The 24,746-nt window shown below is 45.2% G+C and overlaps 1 protein-coding gene and 1 long non-coding RNA gene across 5 annotated transcripts in view; one reads left to right on the top strand and one right to left on the bottom strand.

Annotated features, from left to right (window-relative positions):
• Positions 1-6,414: 6,414 nt before the first annotated feature.
• LOC142023265 (uncharacterized) overlaps positions 6,415-24,746 on the top strand; it is a 124,501-nt gene continuing 106,169 nt past the window's right edge. The window contains exons 1-4 of one of the 4 annotated variants that reach the window (XR_012648186.1): positions 6,579-6,741; positions 14,245-14,364; positions 16,723-16,819; positions 19,651-19,741. This is a non-coding gene — a long non-coding RNA (uncharacterized LOC142023265). Of the gene's footprint in view, positions 6,549-6,578; positions 6,742-6,778; positions 7,185-14,244; positions 14,365-16,722; positions 16,820-19,650; positions 19,742-24,746 lie in introns of those variants that run through there. The other 3 variants (XR_012648183.1, XR_012648182.1, XR_012648185.1) reach the window with 3 other exon arrangements.
• The window catches only part of FOXN1 (forkhead box N1), a 36,599-nt gene continuing 31,624 nt past the window's right edge, over positions 19,772-24,746 (bottom strand). Inside the window, exon 8 of the mRNA XM_075013736.1 lies at positions 19,772-20,237. Within this exon, the coding sequence (XP_074869837.1) occupies positions 19,963-20,237 (275 nt within the window). The 3' untranslated portion in view covers positions 19,772-19,962. The remainder of the gene's footprint in view (positions 20,238-24,746) is intronic.

The following is a 24,746-nucleotide window of genomic DNA, read 5'->3' as shown; positions in this document are numbered from 1 at the left end:
TGGTTTCAGCGAGCAGGACGAGTGGAACGCAGAGCCCTGAACCGCAGGCTGATGAAAGCAGCAGCATGGTCGCGCATGTGGCCGGGGCCGGGCCTCCGCCTATTCAACAGTTGACACCGAGGGCGCCGCGGGCACCAGCACGGCAAGCGCCGGAATTGGCAGCGCCGCCTCACGCGGCACTGGCTCTCGCGGTGCCGATGGTGCAGAGGCACCCAGCATGGGGCCCAGTGGCGCCGGAGGAAGATACCCGCGTGGCACCGACAGCAGGGCTGAGATCCCCGGCACGGGAGGGGGCGGCGCCCACCCTGCAGGGGCAGGGGAAAGCTAGAGCCAAAACGTGGCACCTCCGTCCATCTCCAGACATGGCTGCGATGCCATTATCACCCAGCCCCGCCCCCCCGCTGAGATACACATGCTGTGTTGCCGGGTGGCAACTCCACTGGCCTGTTTTGGACCTCCCTCTCTGTTCCTCCAACCACCTTTGCCTTGGCTCAGGCCACCTTCACCCTTTTTGGGCATGGATCCCTACGAGTACTATCGCAAACCAGCTTCACCATTATCAATGTCGTCACGGAGATTCTGCTCTCCCAGACATCATAAGTACACACGCCGATCGTGGTCCAGGTCTCCATCACCGGGCCCTTGTCCATGTTGCTATGGCCATCCTCATCATACTGAACACCAACATCGGAGGTCTAGATCCAGGGGCAGATCCCCACCTACTCCTTGCCAATACCCCTGTGTACACTCTCGCTCTGGGAGAGGAATGCAGCTGTCCCAGGGGGAATTAGGTCCAGAGTCCCGAGACTTTCCTTCACAGCCCACGAAGGAGCAAGCATACCAGCAAACTCAGGAGCCAGAGGACTTGGGGGAGGTTTATCCTAGCAGCTCCTCCTGCCTCAGACAAGGCAGTTGTCCCCGGGGACACCTCCCCTCCGGCTGACCTTAAACAATTCCAAGAGCTGTTCAAAAGAGTAGCATACACGCAGGCCATTCAAATAGCAGAGGTGCAGGAGAAGCATCATAAACTCCTGAAAAATTTGAGACCCCCGGCTTCATCTAAAATCGCTATCCCACTGGACGAAGCCATTATGGAGTCAGCCACTAACATATGGCAGACTCCAGCCTCTATTCCGCCTATGAATAAAAGGGCAGATAAGAAATACTTCATCCCAGCCAAGGGCATGGAATTCCTGTTTAGCCACCCACAGCCCAATTCTTTGGTGGTCGAATTGTCCCAACAGAAGTCAAAGATGCCTCAGTACAAATCAGGGGGGTCGGATAAAGATGCTAAGAAATTAGAGCTGTTCGGCAGAAAGGTCTACTTCTCCTCTACCTTATTACTGAGAATGGCAAACTACGCGGCACATTTATCAAACCATAACTTTGACAATTACTCTAGACTTACCTCTCTCATGGATTCCCTCCTGGAGGACAAAAGCCAGTGTTAAAGGCGATCGTCCAGGAGGGCTACGCAGCCTTGCGAACGGGAGTTCAGATTGCCCTGGATGTGGCGGACACAGCAGCATGCTGAACAGCCGCAGCAGTGGTAATGCATAGGGAATCCTGGCTCCAGACGTCTGGTATCCCCAGGGACCTGCAGGCGAAGATTGTGGATCTTCCCTTCGACAAGCAAAAGCTGTTTGCAGAATCATCTGACGCAGTCCTCCATTCTAGCAAAGATTCGAGGGCCACACTTAAGACCTTGGGTATCTACACTCCTCCATACAAGAAAAAGAAATTCTATCCTCAGCAAAGGCGCTATGCTTACCAACCACAACGCGCACAATATCAGCGAGGCTGTGACCAAGGGCGCCATCAACAGCAGCAACAGTACAGGGCCCCCAGGCGACATTCTCAACAAAGTCGCACAACCTCGGGGCAAGCCCAGAGGCAGCAAGTTTGACGGGTATGTTGAGGACTGCACTATCAACACCATCACTCAATGCCACTCTCACCTCATGTTCCATCATCGCCTCAAACCGTTCTACTCCCAATGGCAAAACATCACAACAGACAAATGGGTGCTGGAAATTATAGCCACGGGTTACATGATCCCCTTCCAGTCACTACCACCAATGAAACTTCCCACCTGGCCTCTTCTCAGGGACCCTTCTCACAAGGCGAGGCTGAAGCAGGAGGTAGATCACCTCATGTTCATAGGGGCGGTGGAAAGAGTACCGGAACAATTCCAGGGGAAAGGTTTTTACTCATGATACTTCCTAACCGAGAAGAAAACAGGAGGCTGGAGGCCGATTTTTGGACCTATGGGACCTCAACCGATATTTGCGCAAGTAGCGCTTCCGGATGATTACAGTTGCCTCCACACTTATGGCACTGGACGATGGAGACTGGTTTGCAGCCCTCAACCTACAAGATGCTTACTTTCATATAACAATCCACCCGGCACACAGACGCTTCCTCTGCTTCACGGTTGGTGGGGAGCATTTCCAATACAGGGTTCTTCCGTTTGGCCTATCCTCAGCACCCAGAGTCTTTACCAAAACCCTGGCAGTGGTATCAGCTTACCTGCACAGGCAGGGCATGTTTGTTTTTCCATATCTGGACGACTGCCTACTGAAAGGGGCCTCAAAGGCAGAGGTCCTATGCATGATACGCGTCAACGCGAACATGTTTACTTCCCTGGGCCTAGTTATCAACCTTGCAAAGTCAAAGACCGAACCCACGCAACATATAGAGTTCATAGGGGCACACACAAACTCTATCGCATCAAGAGTATAGCTGCCCGATGCCCACTTCCGCACCATCAAATCCTGGGTGCAAGTCATGATGTACAGCCCCGCAGTGCCGATCCTAACATGCCTGCAACTGTTGGGGCACATGGCGGCCACCACGTTTGTGGTACAGAATGCCAGGTTACACATGCGAAGCCCGCAGCATTGGCTGGCGAGCGTTTACAGACTGGCAGCCCATACCATCCACAGGGTAGTATCGCCCACGATGGAGGTACAGAAGTCGCTAGCGTGGTGGGCAGATCCCAAGAACCTGCTAGTGGGAGTACCCTTCCACCAACCACAAATTTCCTTTTTTTTTTTTATATACAACCGATGCCTCCCACATAGGATGGGGAGCGCACATTGGCAGCAAGGTGACACAAGGGCTATGGTCCCCCGCGGAACAGACACTGCACATAAACATACTGGAGCTCAGAGCAATGTTCAATGCGTGCAGACATTTTCAGAAATACCTGCATGGCAAGGTAGTGGGGATCAATACCGACAATACCTCCACCATGTTTTACATCAATCGACAAGGAGGGGCATGGTCCCGTACGCGATGCGCAGGAGCAGTCCGATTGTGGAATTGGTGCATTGCCAACAACATAACGTTGAAAGCCTCGTACTTGCCGGGCGCCCACAACGTGAAGGCAGATCAACTGAGCAGGCGTTTTGCACTCATACACGAGTGGCAGATCCACTCCGACCTGCTACAATGCATATTTTGCACCTGGGGGTTTCCCCAAGTCGATTTGTTTGCCACCCAACACAACAAGAAATGCCCTCAGTACTGCTCCAGAGCAGGAATAGGGTGGGGGTCCCTGGGGGCTGCCTTCATGATCTCATGGAAGGGCCCTCTACTCTACACGTTTCCCCCCACAACGCTTAGCCACAAGGTTCTGCAGAAAGCCAGAAGGGAGAGAGCTCGCATGATACTCGTAGCTCCAACCTGGGACCGACAACAATGGTTTCCCCTGCTTCTGTACATGTCGGATCATCCACCACTCCCCCTACCGGTAGCACCGGACTTACTCACGCAGGCTCAGGGGTCCATAGTGCACCCGCACCCACAGGGACTCCGCTTACAAGCATGGTTAATTCATGGCTCAGCGCCTTAGAGAGCATGGTGTATGGAGAGAGTAAGACAAGTCTTAGAGTGTAGCCGAAGGACATCCACCAGGAGGACTTATGAACAGAAATGGACACGATTTACAGCCTGGTGCTCTTCCAAGCAGTTAGCTCCTCTTGACATCCCTGTAACTGTAATTCTGGAATACCTGCTGGACCTCAAACAAGGCAGGCTCTCTCTATCCTCACTAAAGGTCCACCTCGCAGCTATATCAGCTTTTCGGCACAAAGAGGAAGGGCCCACCATATTCGCCCATCCTATCATCACAAGGTTCTTGAAGGGGCTGGTAAACCTGTACCCTCCTCGAAAACCGCTACCACCATCATGGAGTTTGGACTTGGTAGTCCACACACTATCGGGACCACCCTTTGAACAATTAGCCATGGTACTGTCAAAGTTTGACTCAGACTCACAATTTATCAGACCACTCTGTTTTATTAGCAAAGCCGCTCTGCTACTACATTTAGAAGTGAGCCCCCCGAGTGGGGCTTGTGTCTCTTAATTTATACAGTTTTTTGGAGAACAAGTTACAGAGAAGTTACAGACAAAAGAAGAAAAAGATTTTAGTCACCACCCTTCGAGATCCCTGAGACCAGTCACATATCTTCAATTACCTGCCACCCTTAACAATCTCCTTTAACAGCTTCCAGTTAACTTAACTAATTGCCCTTTACACCTTCCATTCTGATGCCTGCTTCTTAGACGTGCTGGCTCCATCTTAATTGCTTCTCCATTCAAAAGCTAACTGTCCCTACGTGTGCTCCCTCAGATACTTTGTAACATGTTCTGGCATGTCCCTCTCATATACAATGTATCCAGCATGTCCCCTTATACAACGTTATACTTATACAATGTTATACTTCCACAGTACCCCTCCAACTACTTACCATGAAAACGACCTTCCTTCTTGTGATTGTCAGCCCGCATGGTGAGCGAGCTTGCAGCAGTGATGGCAACGCCACCCTGCACGCTATTCTCAAAGGAGGCGATGATCTTACGGTTACACCCAGCCTTCATTCCGAAAGTTTCCTCGGAGTTCCAGCTTAACGAACCAGTAGTTTTACCCTTGTTTTACCCAAAGCCTCACAGCTCCAGCAAGGAGGTGCGCCTGCATCTCCTAGACGTGAGGAGGGTGTTGGCCTTTTACATAGACAGAACTAAGCCCTTCCGGAAAACGGACAGGCTGCTGGTGTCTTTCGCTCCCTGGTCAAAAGGGGAAGGCCTCTCTTCTTGGAGAATTTCAAATCACATTGTGTCCTGTATAAAACTGTGCTACGAGCTTCAAACGACCCCTTTGCTAGCCCCACCTAGTGCTCACTCCACCAGAGCGGTGGTGGCATCAACCGCCTTCTTCAAGGGAATCGCGTTGAAAGACAGTTGCAGAGCGGCGACTTGGTCATCCTACCACACCTTTGCCAAGCATTATGCCCTGCATCGGGTGCTCGATGAGGATACCCCCGTCGATAGCAGTCCTCTTAAGGGCAAGCTGCACATCAATCGAGTACGCACCTCCTTACTTGGGGTTACTGCTGGGTAGTCACCTACTGTGGAACACCCACGGGGACCACTCGAAGAAGAAAGAGAAGTTACTCACTTGTAGTAACGATGGTTCTTTGAGATGTGTCCCCCTGGGTACTCCATTACCCACCCATCCTCCCCACTTCAGATCTCTGTCCGGTGTTTCTCAGGAGCATCGGGGGCTGTTGGGCAAGGAACTGGTGGCGACTGGCTCGTGCACATGACCGAAGACGTGCAAGGGAGCGGCGCACAGCGGCGCATGCGCGATCCCCAGGAAACTGCTAGAAGAATTCCAATCTGGGGCACTGGGGTGAGCCCGACACCTAGTGTGGAAGCACCTCCAGGCACACATCGTGAGGAACCATCATTACTATAACTCAGAAACTTCTTTCAGTGGCAACAGGCCAGCGAGCCTCTGAGAGCCCCTTAGTTGCTCTGCTACCTGCGGGGCCACACCTCTCCAGGGGGCGTGGCTCAGCTCACCTGTGCCCGCAGAACAACTCGGCCCTAGCCAGCCTTCTGCGGGGCTGGCTGCACGTGGCTCCCTAGGCAGGGACACAGCTGGGTTCGTCCTGGGGGCTGGTTGGGTGGGGGAGAGGTGGAGCCTGGGCCTGAGGGGGTGGATTTGGGATTTGGATGGGCTGGGGCCAGGTGGAGTCTGGGACAGGGGGCAGAGGTGAGGGCCGAGGTTTAGGGGCGCGGGGCAGAGCTCGGGGGGTGGATGTGAGGGCCGAGGTTTAGGGGCAGGGCCTGGGCACGGGGGTTCGGCGAAACACGCGTGCGTGCACCAGGGGCGCTGGCCGCTGAGGTCGGGAAGCGCCGCGCGCCCGTCCCAGCCCAGGCAGGAGACCGCAGGGCGAGGGTTCGCGCGGGCGCGCCCTGGGAAAATGACGTCCCCCCGGCCCCGCCCAGCCCCCGCCCGGTGACCGAAGGGGGAGGAGCTGCTGTTGGGAAGGCCCCGCCCTCAAGCGGCGCCAGTCAGCCACGTGATAGCTCGGCCCGCGCGCGAGTGTGGTCTGAAAACTCACCGCCCCGCCGCGCCCCGCCCCTCCCCCCAGCAGGCCGCTTTTCCCGCGCTTTTCTCCATCTCCCAACGGGCGGCGGATGAGGCCGCGCGGCCAATCGCAGAGCAGCGGCTGCTTCGCCCTCGGGGGCGGCGCTAGGTAGGACACGCCCCCAGGCTGCCTGGCGCGGGAGCTGGGCCTCGAGCGCGGCGGAGCAGCCCGGGGACTCGCCGGCCCGGCCTTTGCCGCTGGCCTGCGCCTGACGGGCCCGGGGGGGCTGTTCTCGCCGGTGCGGGGCTCCCGGCAGCGCTCGTCCCGCGGGCCCAGCCCGGGCAAGTGCGGAGCCCCCGCGGTGCGAGAGTGGCTCGTGGTGCGGAAGCGACCCGGGGCGGGGGCGCGTCACGGGGCTAGCGTGGGTGGCTGGGGCACTGCTCTCGGCACGCTGCTGCCGCTGCCGCTGCGCTCAGCGCGGGGTGTCTAGAGCAGCTGCAGGGGCGGAGTCCCACCGCGGCACAGGAGGATGGCCCGGTATGGTCTGGACACCCTCCCTACCCTGCTGCAGCCTGCGGAGAGAGCCAGCCGTGCCGTGCCGTGCCGTGCCCGGGCCGCCCCTCTCTGTGTGGCATTGCCAGCCCTCTGCGCTGCTCAGCCCAAGCCGCCCACGAGTCTCGCTTTGGGCCAGGGCTCCACATCGGAGACGCTGCCCTCCCCCGTTAAATCGGTGTTCTGTAAAGTAAGAGCACGGGCAGGGGCGGTTTTCCTAGTCTGTGGCATGGCTTTCACGCCCGTGATGTGGTAAGGCCCTAGCTGACTTAACTACGGGTGTATCAGTTTTAATATAAACCAGTGTTTCCCAAACTGTGTTCTGTGCAGTGCTGGGGTTCCCTGCGATCTGAATAGGTGTTCGTGGGGGAAAAAGTGATGTGAGCGATATTTTTCCTTCTAGAACAGTAAATATGAAACTGTGAGTGTATCAGACATTAAGATATTTGAAAAGTATTTACATTGCAGGTATATTATCAATACTTATAACACATTCATAATAGGATAGTTGTGTGATTTGTGCTGAAACAGAGTAGATTGCAGTTGTTTCCACGTGAGTTGTATTCGGACAACTCACGTGATACTGCACCTGATCCAAGGACCTAGCTCTAGTCTCCAGCATTGTTGTGATCAACAGATGCAAAAACACTTTCCATTTAAAAAACTGTCAAATGTTACTTATTTTTATTTTCCAGTAGTTTTTTTGTAAAATTAACAAATTTATAAAAGCACAATTTAAAAATATTTTTGATACCCAATTTGTTTTGCATTTCTTTTTCATAGGAATTTTTTTTTTTAGTCTTCAAGGAAGGACAGTTCTTTTTTGAACAATATTGTCTTTTCTACAAAAGAGTGACACTAACCATCCCTCTTTTGGCTGTTATTGATGTTTTGTTTTGGGTTTGTACTTAATTTTTGTACTTAATTATAGGGTTGCTAACTGTCTTCCTTTTAGAAGGATATTAGTTGTTCATTTGGATGATTTTTCCCTTGTTTTTTGTTCTTTGTAAAATAAAAGACATCTAGGAAAAAAACTTTTAAATTAACCTCTGAGAATTAAGTGCAACAATTTTTTGGTATGAAACCCTTCCTCCCAACCTGACCAGCATGTATGTGTGGTGTCAATATATTCCAAGCCCAAAAGTGTTCTGTGGCCAAGTTGGCTACACATACACATCATCTATATTATGCTTATTAAGAAAAATAAGAACTTCAGTGAATTTCTTAATCAAGAGAGTGGTGGGGAAATTATTCCACTTCATACAACTGTACTTTCCAATTAAAAAAAAACAAAAAAACAGAGTTCTAGGTTGCCTTTCCTATCTTGCTATTCTTCTGCACTGCCATGCTGAAGGTTCTAGATTGCCTTCTACCTTGATTTTTTACTTCCTATACCAGTACATTGGACCCTCCCCCTGCTGAGTTACAAGGGGGTTGTATTCCTTGCAACCCCTGTATAACCCAATTCGCACAAGTCGGGGGAGAGAAGAACCAGGTGGCAGCTTGTAGAAGTGGGAAACTGACCAGCCGCCTGGTTCCTGTCTCCCCTGACTTGTGTGAAATTTGTGTTACTCTGTGGGGTTGAGAGGAGCACAGCCCCTGCATAACTTGGGGGTCTACTGTACTGGAGCCTGGCTGACAGGCAGCTGCTACATCAGGTCTTCTTTCCTGCTTCTCCCAGCTGTGGGTCTGGAGTGCTTTCAATTTGTACTTAACTCGTGTTAATGCAAGTTAAGAGCAAATCAGAATCATGCTTACCGGGGGATTTTACTGTATTCTGAAGTGTTTTATTTATTAATTTAGTGTCTAATAATAATGTGGTTTTGAATTTGTTTTTGCAAGCAACTCAATAGTAGTTTTGATATAAAATGTGAAATTTTTCTCCCCTTTAATCTATAGTGAGCATTTGTACTTCTTGATATTTTGTTTAAAATAGCTAATTAAGGTTTTAAAAGTGCTACAGTACATATTCAGAACAACAAGAAGTCTTGTGGCACCTTATAGACTAACATATTTTGGAGCATAAGCTTTCTTGGGCAAAGACCTGCTTCGTCAGATGCGTGAGTGGGCGGGGGGATGGTTTCAGAGGGGTATTTATTTAAAGCCTGGGGTCCCAGAAAAAGGGAGGGCCCGAGCTGACAAGGTCTATTCAGCAAGGTGGAAATGGCCCTTTATCAATAGTAGGTATCAAAAGATGAAAAATGGGCCATTTCCACCTTGCTGAATACACCTTGTCAGCTCGGGCCCTCCCTTTTTCTGGGACCCCAGGCTTTAAATAAATACCCCTCTGAAACCACCCTCCCACTCATGCATCTGACAAAGTGGGTCTTTGCCCACAAAAGCTCATGCTCCAAAATATGTTAGTCTATAAGGTGCCACAAGACTTCTTGTTCTCAAAGCTACAGACTAACATGGCTACCTCTCTGATACAGTACATATTTTGCCCCACCACCACATGTCTATTTATAAACATAATACAGTTCTGCGGGGATCTGGAAGCCTACTTTCTCCATCTCAGACTCAAAGAATACTTTCAACACAACACTGACCAGCACACCGTTACACAGACACCCTCCCAGCAGCACAAGAAGAATAACCCCATGTGGACTCCTCCTGAGGGTAGAAATAACAGTCTGGACCTATATATAGAATGCTTCCGCCAACACGCACAGGCAGAAATTGTGGAGAGACAGCATCATTTGCCTCACAACCTCAGTCGTGCGGAACGCATGCCATCCACAGCCTCAGAAACAACCCTGACATTATAATCAAAGCGGCAGATAAAGGAGGAGCTACTGTCGTCATGAACAGGTCTGACTACCAGAAGGCGGCTTCTAGACAACTCTCCAATACCAAATTTTACAGGCTACTTTCCTCAGATCCCACCGAGGAATACACTAAGAAACTACACCATCTGCTCAGGACACTCCCTACACAAGCACAAGAACAGATTTATACCAACACACCTCTAGAGCCCCGTCTGGGGCTATTCTACCTACTACCCAAGATCACAAACCTGGAAATCCTGGATGTCCCATCATCTCAAGCATTGGCACTCTCACTGAAGGACTGTCTGGTTATGTGGACTCTCTCCTCAGACCCTATGCCACCAGCACTCCCAGCTATCTCCGAGACACCACTGACTTCCTGAGAAAACTGCAGTACTTTACTGACCTACCAGAAAACACTATCCTAGCCACCATGGATGTAGAGGCTCTCTATACCAACATTCCACACAAAGATGGAATAAATGCTGTCCAGAACAGTATCCCTGGTGATGCTACAGCACATCTGATGGCTGAGCTCTGTAACTTTATCCTCACACACAACTATTTCAGATTTGGCGACGATATATATCTTCAAATCAGCGGCACAGCTATGGTACCTGCATGGCCCCGCAATATGCCAATATTTTCATGGCTGACCTGGAACAGCGCTTTCTTAGCTCTCGTCCACTAACACCCCGTCTCTACTTATGCTACACTGATGACATCTTCATCATCTGGACCCATGGGAAGGAGACTCTGGAGGAATTCCACCGGGACTTCAACAACTTTCACCCCCAACATCAACCTCAGCCTGGAACAGTCCACACAGGAGATCCACTTCCTGGACACCACAGTGCTAATACGCAATGGCCACATCAATACCACCCTGTACCGTAAACCCACTGACCGCTACGCCTACCTTCATGCCTCCAGCTTCCATCCCAGACACACCACACGATCCATTGTCTACAGCCAAGCACAAAGATATAACCACATTTGCTCCAACCCCTCCGACAGAGACAAACACCTACAGGATCTCTACCAAGCATTCTTGAAACTGCAGTACCCACCTGAGGAAGTGAAAAAACAGATCAGAGCCAGATGTGTGCCACTAAGCCTCTTACTACAGGACAAGCCCAAGAGAGAAACCAACAGAACACCACTAGCCATCACCTACAGTCCTCAGCTAAAACCTCTACAGTGCATCATCAGGGACTTACAACCCATCCTGGACAATGATCCCCCACTTTCACAGGCCTTGGGAGGCAGACCAGTCCTTGCCCACAGACAACCTGCCAACGTGAAGCAAATCCTAACCAGCAACTATACACCGCACCACAGTCACTCTAACTCAGGGACCCATCCATGCAACAAACCTCGTTGCCAGCTCTGCCCACATATACACACCAGCAACATCATTACAGGACCTAACAGGATCAGCCACATCATCGTGGGTTCATTCAGCTGCACATCTACCAATGTAATTTATGCCATCATGTGCCAGCAATGCCCCTCTGCCATATACATCGGACAAACTGGACAGTCTCTACGTAAAAGAATAAACGCACACAAATCAGATATCAGAAATAGCAATATACAAAAACCCGTAGGAGAGCACTTCAATCTCCCAGGCCACACAGTAGCAGACTTAAAAGTAGCTATCCGACAGCAAAGAAATTTCAGGACCAGACTCCAAAGAGAAATTTGTGAGCTACAATTCATCTGCAAATTCAACGCCCTCAGCTCTGGCTTAAACAAAGACTGCGAATGGCTGGCTAAATACAAAAGCAGCTTCCCCTCCATTGATGTTCCCACCTCCAGATCAACTGCTGGTAGTAAGCCTCACTCTTGCTGACTGAGCTAACCTTGTTATCTCCACCCTTGCTCTGGCTTATTTATACCTGGCGCTGCAGATTTCCAAGACCAGCATCTGATGAAGTGAGTCTGTGCTCACGAAAGCTCATGCTCAAAACTTTTCTGTTAGTCTATAAAGTGCCACAGGACCCTTCGTTGCTGTTACAGATCCAGACTAACATGGCTTCCCCTCCGATACAGTACATATTCAGTAACTTTTCACAGCAATATTTATTACACATGCCGAATATTCCATAAATTGTAGTAATTTTAACTATGCCATGTGCTAGGTATGGGTCTCAGTCCATCAACTTATTTCACATAGATGTCAACAACTGGTGGTAACCTTTAGTCAGTATTGAGGGTCCTTATCCCATTATTTATTTTATAGTAATCTGTTAAACAATTTAAACATTCAGTTTTGCAGGAGAATTCAAAGACTTTATAAAACTATACGGGGACACAGTTTAAAATGCCTTTACATTGTTCTCATTCCTGTTGATTTTGATAAATTGTGAGTTGGAACAGTTTGTGTTTCTTGCCACAGTTGTCAGTGTTCACACAGGCATGTACTCCTGTCTTTTCCTCCACATGGCAAGAAATGTCTAGGTTAAAACTGTGTGCTTGTTAGCTGCCTTAACAGAAGACTCCATTAGCTTTGCGTAGAACTTGTTCAGTCTTCAAATTATATTACTGAATTGCAGGAAGGAGTGGGAAATGACAGACTGTCTCCCTCTTGAGCTTATAAACAACTTCCCCCGGCCCCCGAGTGGGAATTGTCAGAAAGTCAGCAAACGCTTATTAAATAGTATTTTATTATTTTTTGGTATGCAGTAGGCTAAGTACAAATATTTGATCATGGGTATAAAATAACCTTATTCAAGTATTACAAAAATATGGAAACATTAATATTGATAAATTGAATCAAATGCTCATGTGGTGGGATTTGTTTGGTAGTTTCTGAAAGTACCTACAAACCAATTATTGTTTTGATTGTCAAGGAATGCACAGAGAAACATGTTCAAAATACATAAAATTACATTAACTTGCCAGTTGAAAACTCTATTTCCATAATATATGTTGACCATATACTGTGGTTTATATTTAGCGTAGGTATTTGAGTGAGATGCAAAGACTGTTATTTGAAAGTATCATAAGATGGATAGTGACAATAAAACAGGTGACTGTTCCTCATATGAAATTGTGGTTTTAGAGAAGAGAAAAGAGAAATATATGGGTGGCTGCCTAATGTAGCCTTAATTCTTATGAAGAGAAAAAGCTCAGAGCATTTTGTAAAATCAAGATATTGGAAAAACATAATTAGCCAAAAATAAGCTGACTTTTAGGGAGATAGTGAAGTTTAAATCAGACTTTTAAAAGAGACCATTTTAAAATCTGTGCTAAACTTTTACATGTAAATGCTTCCTAGTCATATCACTGAAGGAGCAAATGGGGAGCAAAAGTTATTTTGTTTACTAGTCAGCGAGATTTCTAGAAGTCTAATATTTTTTCCCTAAAAATTGGTACAAATTGGACATTTAGGCTATGTCTACCCAGTAGAACTATTTTGGGTACCTCAGTATCCTGAAATAGCTACTTTGCATCTTTGAAATGTTCCTGTTATTTCAAAATATTTTTCTGAAACAATGGGCTTGCTGTTTTGGCATCCTTGTAGACCTCATTGCAGGAAGAGTAAGGGATGACTTGAAATAGCACAGTCTTTCAACATTTGGCACTGTTTAGACAGTTCCAAAGGTCAAAGTAGGCTATAGTGAGCTATGCTCAAAAGTTATGCAATTTTCACACTGCAAATTGCATAACTTATTTTGAGTATAGGTTGTCATGTGGACATAGCCTTATAGTCCAGATTTCCCTTTTCTGGAAATGTGTGGTCCAGCATCCCCAGGGGTGCACCTGAGCTGGGACATTCATGGGGAAAAGATGGACCTTGTGCTCCGGAACTCTTCCTCTGTCCCCTGAGAGCTTCTGGAGCACTACAAATAAGGAGGAGCAGGCACAGTGGGGAAGAGGCAGGGTGGCTGTAGAGCCCAGGAGCTGGGGTGGGAGCACGGCCCCATGGCCAAAGGGCTCAGTATGCTCCCGGGGGGGGGGGGGCTCCACAGCCACCCTGCCTTTTCCCCCAAGCATCCTCCTCCATCTCCACTCTGTCAATGCTGAGCGCTCTGCTGTTGTTGGAGTGGAGCCGGGCAGCCAGAGACAGCAGAGGAGCTGGCATTGATCTCCCCTGGTCCAGCAAATTCTTTGCTTTCGGGATGGCCAGGTCCTGAGGGTGGTGGACCAGGGAGGTACAACCTATATCTGAAAATGTCCAGGTTGAGTAGTGAGCCAGCACCACTAGCCATAGGCAGGGAAAAATATGGAATTTATATTGTCCCCTTAACACCCTACCCCATTACAGTACACTCTTTCATATCCAACATTCTGTCATCTGTCAGTCTCAAATAACTGGAATTTACTTGTGGTTAAAACACCAGTTACCTTTGCCATACGTACAGTAAAGTGAAAGTAAATACCAATAAATACAGCAAATACAGTGTAAGTTTACAGTGTACAGTTCTACTGTTGTTGGTAAATAAAGTACTCTGCATACATTTTTGTTTATTTTTTAATATCTGATCTTGTTTTTCTTCAGTGTTATGCATTGCTTGGTATACCTCTCTATTTTCCAGAATATTTGAATATCTGACAACCTCCCAAGCTGCCAAATATGAAAGAAGTTGCTGTATGTAGGGCTGCATCACCTCAGAAGCATTATTTAAAAAAAAAGTTCAACACCAAGTAGTACGGAGGTAGGAACAATACCTTTTTTGAGTTTTATAATTTTTTTAATAATTGCTTTAAATTTCTATTATATGGTATCACTGTCTGCAGAGAGAATCCCCCTGTCAAGGGAACTTTCCCACCAGTCACAAACTGAACTGAGGCAGAACAGTACAACCTTTGGATATAGGTTATGCTACAAAAATCAAGTCACAATTTGAAAGAGTGATCAATTTCAAATTAGTTAATAGTTCTTTTTTTGCCTCCAAGATTATTCTGTGTAATATCAGAAAGAAAGTAATCAATTATAATTTTGCAAAATGTCCATGTTGCCATTTTGACTCTGAAATACATTGGATAAAATATTAAGGTGCTCTCAAATATTTTATATAAACAGATTATAGCAAAGAGAACTTTACTACGTTCATAATGCATTAAAGTATTCAGTACACAAAAATTTATAAAGAAAACAAAACAATCCATTTTGCCTTTTGCTTTAAATAGACATGTTCTTTCTTTGGAGAATCTATTATGTTATCCAGAAAGTGTAGATTTTTGCTAGACTTGCAAGAAATCTATTGAATGAATTTGCAGCAACAACCACAATAGACACGTGGACTTAAAACATTGTGAGGAATTCTGCTCTCATTTATACTTGAGTATTTGAAAGGAAGATTTAGCCCACTAAATCCAAATCTATCACTTAACAATGGTGTGGATGAATTATTGTGCCTCCACATTGAAATATTTAATGGAGAAATTGCACTTAGTTTTTCTGTTTTTAAATCTTTACCATAACTGAATTTGGAGCTTTTACAGTTAATATATAAAGCACTGCTGGCAAATTCCAGCTTCTGTTGCTTCTAACTAATAGATTTTTTTAAAATGATACTCTTCATATGAAGTGTTTTGGGATTTATTAATCACAAATACATTTTTATTATAATTTTCTCTTGTTCCTACACAGAATGGTAGGGCTATACTTTTAGTAACTCCTCTTGTATAATGTACAATATTGGAAAGGTTGTTAGATTTTTAGGGCCTGATTTTGCAAGCAGCTGCATAATACTTTTTCCTGACCATAATTCCATTGACTCCCAATGAAGTAGTGAACATCACTGCTGGAATTTTCAGAGACCTAAAGGAAGTAGGCACCCAGCTCTTATTGAAAGCCAGTAGGATTTGTGCAGCTATCTCTCTTAGACCCATTTGAAAATCTCAGCTTGTACCAACTAGTAAGTGTACAGGTTTGGGCCTTCAGATACTTAAGCTTTGATTGTGAAATGCTATTAAATGTGTGATTTACTAATTTGAACTAAATTTCATACATGATTATTATATGCTTTGCAGGCTCAGGGTTTATGATATTAATCCTACAGGCTGCGTCTACCCTAGAGGATATTGTGGTCAAAACCGTGCAGGTGTTGTGTCCACACTAAAAATGCATTCTGTCAACATACTGTTGACAGAACTCAGCACTTTTGTTGACACACTTTTGCCTCTCCCCCACAAGGCAGAATGCGTTTTTCGACAGCATCTGTCAACAAAAAAGACACGAGGATGCTTCAGGGGGCCCTCTGTCAACAGAAGGGCTTCTGGGTCACTGGGCAGCCTTGTCTGCTGTGTTTCTAGTCAGCCATTCCCTCCAGAGAGGCCAGCCAGTCTCTGTTGACAGAGCAGATCACTTTTTCGATCCACTTTTGGGTGTGGATGCACTCTGTCGACAGAAGTTTTGTTGGCCAATCTTTTCTGACAGTGCCTTCTGTCGATAAATCGCTGTAGTGTAGATGTAGCCCCAGTGTTTTGCACCAGCACAGCTCTGCAGTGTTCCTTTGAAGTAAATGGGACGCCATACAGACCAAAGGGTCTTTGCAAGCTGGTCTTTTGATAAGGTCAGGGCTTATGGTTTGGTTTTGTTTTGGATGTGTGTAATATGTTACTTCATATTTAACACTGAAAAATAACATTATATGCTAAGTAAACTTTTTTTAAAATATACATTGCTGAGCTGTAGTCTTTGCTCTCAAAATGTAATTGTCTGCATTTTCGCTTTCCTTCAAAAGATATATTGAACAGTGGCATGTGTATTTGCTCAATTATATTCCTCAAAATCTCTAGCTTTGAATTGACCAGACCCAGGAAATTAAACAAGCACGTAAAAACTGAATTCATGCTTCGCTGTGTTTTGTATAAGGTTTCTTAGATAAATTGAGAAAGTGAATAACTCTCATTTCTGAATTTTCCATGGTTTCTAAATTTGTTAAAAGTTTGAAGTAAAATGTTGTGTTTGTATAACACTTAATCTTTTAATTTAAGCCAGTATGGATTTCTCTCCTCTGGCCTGCTCAGTGTTTCATGATGATTTGTTTTTCTGCCATTATTACCAGTGGTGATAGCACAACTCAAGGAGCTGTGTTAGCGTAGTATTTTTGCGGAAGAAGCACAAGACCATCACAGTTGTGTGGCTGCATCTACGCTACGAAGGTATTTTGAAACAGCTATTTCAAAATAACACAGCTACACATTAAGTGCATTTCAAAATAGCATCCAGATATTTTGAAACAGCATTTCTGGACACACAGCGCTATTTTGAAGTAGTGCCATTGGACACCATTATGGCTTATTTAGAAATAAGCGTTATTCCTCCTGCAGTGGGGTTTACTGATTTTTTTTGAAGTACAGCACCTGCTGTTTCAAATTTATTTTGAAATAATGTGTGCATAGTGTAGATGTTAGCAAAGTTATTTCAGAATAACAGCTCTTATTTCAAAATAATTCCGTAGTGGAGATGGGTCCTGGTTGTGTGTATTTTTAAATTGATCTAGTAAAGTATGTGTTTCAAAGGATATTTAGAATAATGTAACACCTTTAATGATTTGAATTTGGAAGCTTCAAGATGGTGTAATTTTCTTATCCAAATTACCTTTTTAGCTTGTTTTAACCCTGGAAGGGAAAAATGATAGCGCAGATTAGTCAGAGTCCAGAATACTCTAGACCTTAATTCTACAAACCCATAGGCGTGTATATAACTTTGTTTGAGTAGCCCCATTGGTGTCCAGTATTTGCATTAGTAATGTTACACGTGTGCTTCAGTGTTTGCAGGACTGGAGACTTAATGTGGAAATCTGGAGAGTTCCAGAATTGTGTGTCAGATTTTGAATCTAAGCTAGTTAGTAATACCTCTCTAAGCAGTTCTGGTTTTCCTAAATGCTGGGAGTTCGAATAGGGTGATATGCCAGCAGTTGTTAATAAAGTTACAACTTTTTCCCCAGACTGAATTTCAGGTTTAGTGCAGTGAATTGGTGACACAATGGAATGTACAACGGCTGCAATATAGCTCTTCCTGAGCATGAGCAGTCTATCCTCATTTGTGCTTAGATCCAAAACCATTTATAATAGCCACTCTGTCATCCAGTAGAATGGCAGAGAGACCCTGTATGATTCTGGAGGGAAGTTCTCAATAGTGCAATGAGATTAGGGTTATTGTACTGAAGTGGCCCTGTCTTCAGACTGATGAAAGCTCGGGGAGCAGACATCACAGTACAGTGCCTTTCTGCAGTTCCTTTTGATACAATAATTTCTCTTTCTCCTCAAACCCCTATTGTCTTCCACTAATTGACAAACAAATAATGAGTCCTGCAGTTTTTTATTGTTTGGGTGGGCAAAAAGGCATCCTGACAGCTCTAGAATATTTACTGAGCACTCTCCCTTCTGCCTTGTATGTTGGGCAGCTTGGCAAACTCTCCTGTATATTTGTCACTGCTTGCTTTCCCTGTGAGTAGGTAAAGTAAAAAGCATGTCTGTCAAACCGATGGACTCCTTGACAGGCCTATAAAAAGAGTCCTTTTAGGAAGCCTTTGGAACTGGAGGCTTAGTGTTGTTGCACTAGGTCAATGATTCTTCAGCCTGGGGTTTGTTGTCTGTAGATTATTTCTAAGATTTCAAAAGGGGTTTGAACCTCCATTTGAAAATTAAGGGTTTGCAAATAAAAAAAGCTTGAGAACCACTGCACTTAGACCATCCAGATGCAATAGCTTTGGATATGTAAGTAGCACTTAATTTGAAAATAAGTTAGTGTTCCATGAGACAAAGGCAAAGAAGACACTTTTAAATTAATTGGTAGTTTTACTCACAAAGGACATTATGTAAAAACATCATCCACAAAGGATTATGTCTTGGTGTTCTGTTCAGACTCTTTCTCAGTATACAAAAAATATTTTGTGGTATTTTCTGCTGCTGTTTTTAACTTTTTCCTCTTCCTGAAACAGGTGTAAGGCTGCGTCTAGACTAGAGAGTTTTGTCGACAGAAAGGGCCTTCTCTCGACATAAATCAGGGTTGTTTACCCGTGTGAGGCATTCTGTCAACAGTCTCGACAGAACTCTGCATTTTTCTCGACAGTATTATCCCTTAAAAATTTGAGGCATAACAATCTCTGGACAGTCACAGAGAGAGAGCCGTGTGGACAGAGTAATATCGACGGAAGTGCAGTGTAGACACTTCTGCCAACAGAGAGTGCTTCCAGTTGCTGGGCAGCCCTCTTTGCAGAGCTGCCATTCCTCTTTCTGGCACCAGAGGCCAGTGCAGTCTGGCATTTCCCTGTCGACAGAGCGAGTTGTGTGTATATGTAATCTGTCCACAGAGGTTCTGTCAAGATTTCATTGTCGACAGGAACTTCTGTCGACTGATGCTTCTATTGTAGATGTAACCTACATATTTTTAAATATAATTTCTACCTCATCTCAAATGTTTTGAAAAGTTCTCAACACCATATTTTTAATAACCATTTCAAATCCTATTTAATAGAAAGTATCCCATAAACAAGCATTTCACACAAATATTGTGGCTGACATTCTCTGAGTTTGTTCTTCAGCATCTTGATTCAAAAGGTTTATAATATCTCCTCCAGCTTCTCAACTCATGTGAATAAAAATGAGACTAAATATGAATTATTTTCCAGGCATGTAAGAATTCTAATAAATTGTTGGTTTAATTTTTAAAAAGTTTTGATTTTTAAACACAGTAAAATGTGTGACACTTCCCACTAAATTGTATGTTTTGGTTTTTGTTTTATTTTAGCATAATGTTTGCATTTTATATATATACCTTTCATCCACATCCTAAACTTTCTTTTGAGGAAGCTGTGAACATGTTTTTAATATGTGCATTTCCTGTAGTGTTCTACAGCAGGTGTGGACATCACTAACTTCAGAAAAGTGTTATGAGAAGGTTTTATTTGTGTGTGCCTTGACATGTGCATTGAATTACAAATACGTTTCATCAAAAATATTTGACAGTTGTTGTTCGTTTTCTCCAGGTGCTGATTTGTTTCATGAAGATACAAAAGATGGATGGCTTGATTAAGCTATTAACGGCTGTATTGGTCAACATCCTTTGTCTTTAAACTAGTGAGCTGTATTTTTTTTAACATTTTAAAATCTGTAACCCATAGTATTAGGAGTAGTCTTGAATTTCCTGCAGACCGGTTATGGGGGGAAAGGATGGTTCTTAGTCAAATGGACAGAATTCTGATTTATGTTACTTGAAAGTGCTAAGAGTAAGTAGAACAGCGGGGGTGCTGTTAAGATTGTATTGGGACAAAAGCAATTTAACTGTAGTGGTTTGTGGGTCACACTAGTGCTATAGGCTTGGATCCAGAATTATTCAAGTAGGCTGTGGACACAGTATCCAATTCCATAAAGGCAGAATAAAGAGTAGTGAGTTGCAGGTCTGGTAAACTGCTATGTGGAGTGCTATTATCAGTGGTGAGGTGATTGCAGCTGCTACTGTTACTATCCATCTGACCGTGAGAAGAGAAGCACTGAGAGGATATTGGGGATGTTGAAATGAGAACCAAGGGATCCACAGCCAGGCTGTCATCTTTCAGTTCTTCCCAAAGATTTCCTATAACAAAAAACAAAACCAACACACTGATACAGTCTTCAGCTTTCGTGTGTGTGTGTGTTTGCTTTTGTTTCTTTTTTGTAGGAGATGCTAGTCAGTGTACTTTGGTGCATTGTGTCTACTTTGATTACTTGTACAATAAAATAGATAGCAAGAACTATTTTACATTATTAGTTGGCAAATTCACATTTGATATGTACTTTAATTTAAAACAAATTTCTACCCTGTGTTGTTGTGAGCATGCTTTTGAAAATGGGACCTGATGAATTTTCAGCTGAAAGAAAGAACTGCTTTTAAAGGAGCAAACTGCCTCCCATTCATCTCAGCAGGATGTTGATTCTTACAACTAATCATGATGCTTAGAGTACGTCTACCCTTTAAGGTTGGGAGCATGATCCTAACTTGAGGAGACATACTTATGTTCTCTCTGGTGGAAAACCTGCCTTTTGGCAACAAAACAATGAGAGCGTACACGCTGCAGGGCAACTTTTGTCAGGAAGAGTGCCCAGGTTCAGTGGCAAAAAACTTTCATCCTTAAGACTTTTTTTCTTCTCCACTCTTTATTGTCAACAAAGAACCAGTGTGTACTCCGCTATTTTTGTCCCCAGAAATAGCTTCCACCAATATCCCACATCTGCCCTGATTGCTCTGTTTGTGGTGTTGACCTCTGCTGCCCTGCAGGCGTGGACCCACTCCCCTTTCAGAGCTCCCGGAAGTATGTGGTGGCTAAGTGTGCTGCTTCACTGGGGGAACAAAGAAAGAAGAACTAATTGGAATGCTTCTGTTCCACCCTGCAATAGGAATATGATGGCAGGCAGTGTGCTGCTGCAGGGGAAGGGGGACGCAGATTGCTGTGCTGCTTTGACATTCCTCAGCACGAGAGCTAACAAATGATACTCGTGATGTTGCTCCCAGCAGCTGAGGATGCTGTGGGAGAACTCAGGTTATCCCAGGACGTTTAGGAATCAGCTTAGCCTTCACACAAGTCTGCCCTGTGGGATGCATACCTGCAGCATATTGTTCACACTGTCCATGATGGTGCCCCTAATGTGGACATGATCTGTTGACAGGGAGCAAATGTGAACATGATCTGGAGATTGTTTGGTCGACATCTAGGTGCTGACATAAGTTTTGTCAACAAAACTTGGTAGTGTGGACATACCCCAAGGCTTGGTCTACACTAGCAATTTATGTGGGCCTGTCACTCAGGTGTGGAAAGCTACTTCCTTGAGTGAGGTCATTATGCTGACCTGTTGCCAATGCCAGGTCAATAGCACGGCTTCTCCCAATGGCATAGGTACTTCCTCTTAGGGAAATACATTACTTACATCAATGGAAGAAGCCTTCATACTTGCATAGGTAGCATCCTTACTGAAGTGATACAGCAGTATAGCTGTGCCACTTCAGCCTCTTAACTGTAGGTAGGCCCTGAAAATGAGTGTAGCTGCAGCCTCAGGCCTGCTGGGAAGAGCTAGCATGGGTGTGTCTCCTGAGGGAATCATGCCCTCAGCTGGAAGTGTAAAAACTTAAATGGGACCGATTTTCAAATATTGTTGGTGCATAATTATGTGCTTAATTTTCACACAGAGCTACTGCAGTTGTCTGGCCAAATCAAGTAACTACAGGGGTAAATGATCATCTAAAAAAATCAAGTACTGCTTGTACTAAAAGTATCAGAGAGGTAGCTGAGTTAGTCTGTATCTTCAAAAACAACAGGAAGTCCTGTGGTACCTTCTAGACTAACAGATATTTTGGAGCATAAGCTTTCATGGGAAAAGACTCAAAATATCTGTTAAAAATGCCACAGAACTTCTTGTTGTACTGAAAGTGTGTACCAGGAGTGGGGAATCTTTTTTAGGTCGGGGCCACTTACTGGAAGATATATTAGTCAGGGGCCATACAAGGACCAGGATGGGAACTGAGAGGTCTGTGTGGGATGGAGGGGGCTGGAGTGGAGTGCTAGAGCGGGGTGTTTGGTCTAGATGGGAGGTAGAGTGCAGGACGGTTGGGAGAGGAAGGTCTGGGAGGGAGGGGGCAGGAGCAGGTTTTGGGTGGGGAGTCTGGCTGATGGGGTGCAGGGTCTGGGTGGGAGAGGAAGGGTGCAAGAAGGGGAGAAAAGGAGGTGTGGATGATGGGGGTGGTACAGGAGCAGTCCTGGGAGGTGGGCAATGTGGATGCACTTATCTGCTCACCTTGGATGTGGCTCTGCTCCCAAGCACTGTACTCTGCTGCTCTGATTCACTGGAATTCCAGCCAGTCAGAGCAGCAATATGATGCCTATGGGCGGGCTGCTGAGGTGGCTGCTACTCCCCTTCCCTTCCCCTGCTTGGGGAACAGCAGTGAGCGGCAGCAGAGCCCAGAGCTACTTATAGCCCCTGGCAGAGCCTGCGGTCTGGATCTGGCCCCAGCTTGTGTGACAGACAGCGAAGCTCGGGGCTCCAAACCCTCCACCCCACCACAGGCCAGATGCTGTGAAGGGAAGTCCTGAGTCTGAGTGTGGATCCCGGCAAGCTGGACTGGGGGGTTTCCCACCCCAGTGTACACTGACATTTCTCACAGAAAGATGCAGAAGTCAGAGGTGACACTAAAAGTTTAGCTATTGCATGAGGGCCATGTTCTCCATTCTCTTTTTGTGGGAGAAATCTGTAGCCACAGTTTAAGCACCATAATGTGAAACTCTCTTTCTAGAGTAGGTTTGGCACACTCCATGTAAATGAAGACAGAATTCGCCTTATGTTTATGAGATGTTTGACGATTTAAGTCCCATTTATTTCTTATTAGGTAATGAACTCTAAATGCAGGCCCGATCATTTTATAGAATAAAGAGGTCCTAGTGTCAAAAAAGGGAAGTACTTTAAGATGTAATTCAGCAGGGCTGGGGCTTGATGATGTCACACCAAGGGAGTCAAAGATACAGCGTTCAGGTAACATAAATATGTGCATACTCAAAGTAAGGCATTGAAAAATGGCCAGAAACCAAGAGAGAAGAATGGACTGTTGAACTTTGTATTTGGAAACATGCGGATTGATGTACTTAAAAATCCACTTTTTAGTCATCATAATTAATGGAGAAATCTGTAAGCTAAAGGGGTTGGGGTGTGTTTGTTTTTGTTTTTGGCCATTTAGTGATGGCCTGGCAGTTTCTGATGCCATTGTTTCCTGTTGGCCTAGATCTTGACAATGGAGCTAGGACAATACCTTGCACCCGTGTCTTGCCATGATAATTTTGTTTACTCAGCCTCATAGGATCCACTGCTGCATTGTGCCTCTTTGGTTTCCGCTGCTGTACTGTTTTTGTTGTATTTTCAGGAGGGTGTTTGGTATACCTCTTGTCCCTGGCAGCTGGGTGAACCCTAACCATATTTGAAATTTCAAAAAACAGGACACCCCCGAGAGAACGTGTATCAGTATCTATCAACTCATGTTGTATTATTGTGCTATACTATGTTTTTAGAACACATTAAAACAACATGAGCTGGTAAATACCAATACAGACACACTTCTTCTCAGGGGTGTCCTGTTTTTTTTAAAGGTCAAGTATGGTAACCCTAACACTACCCATCCTGTGGCATGATCCAGCTGGAGCTCTGCAGCCTCTAATCCATAGTTTTTTGTTTTTTTGTTTTTTAAATATATCTAACTTTGGTTCTTCCACTTACTATTTTTGCAGTGGAAGGGTGGTTTGAGCCTAGTTAAAGGACTATTTGTTTGCTATAGAAGAGGAGCTTTGATGTCTGCAGTACACAGTCCTTTCAGAGAACTTTACCAAATATAGGAGGTCTGTAAAGTGATTAAACAAATATCTGAGATAAAATGCGTAAGACATAACTTGTTTTTTGCTTCTTTTAAAGGAAAAACTGGAAGAGGATTATAACAATAGTGGTGAATGCAACCAAAAATTATGTACTGTGCACTAAAATAAACACTTGTTCTTGTTTTCATGTGCACTGTCTACACTACAGAAATAACCGAAGTTGCTTAGTTTGAAGTACAACTTCAAAATAAGCAACTTCAGAGTGGCGTGTCTGCATGCACCCTACTTTGAAGTTAACCTTCGAAGTAGGGCACTGCTTCCTTCCCAGGAATGGAGTAAGGACTTCAAAGCTGCGCTTCCTACTGAACTTTGAAGTAAGGGAAAATGTGTGTAGACTCTCTGCTGGCTACTTTGAAGGTACTTCCTAGCATAGATGCACCTGTGATGTTGCATCTGACATTCACCTAAAATAAGGATGCTTTTTTCTTTAGGAAATATCTGTGATGAGATGGAGAGCTACGTTTGATTTATTGGATTACAGTAGTTAGTAATAACAGATATTGTGGGGAGTAAATCCCAAGCTCTGGTTCCAAATGATGTCTTCTCTAGGTAGCATTCTCTATAAGTTATATTAATATTAAATTCTGTACTGCTCTTCTCTGGCTGTGGAAAGGAGAAATAGCCAAAGAAAAATACTAACAGTGTGCAAAGTATCCTGAAAAAGGAGATTTTTTTCCTATGGTTAGATCTTGATA

This window comes from Carettochelys insculpta, chromosome 19, assembly GCF_033958435.1.
Source record: "Carettochelys insculpta isolate YL-2023 chromosome 19, ASM3395843v1, whole genome shotgun sequence".
NCBI classification, from domain to species: domain Eukaryota; kingdom Metazoa; phylum Chordata; order Testudines; family Carettochelyidae; genus Carettochelys; species Carettochelys insculpta.
Note: the sequence above shows the minus strand (reverse complement) of the source record. Positions and strands in the feature narration are given on the sequence as shown.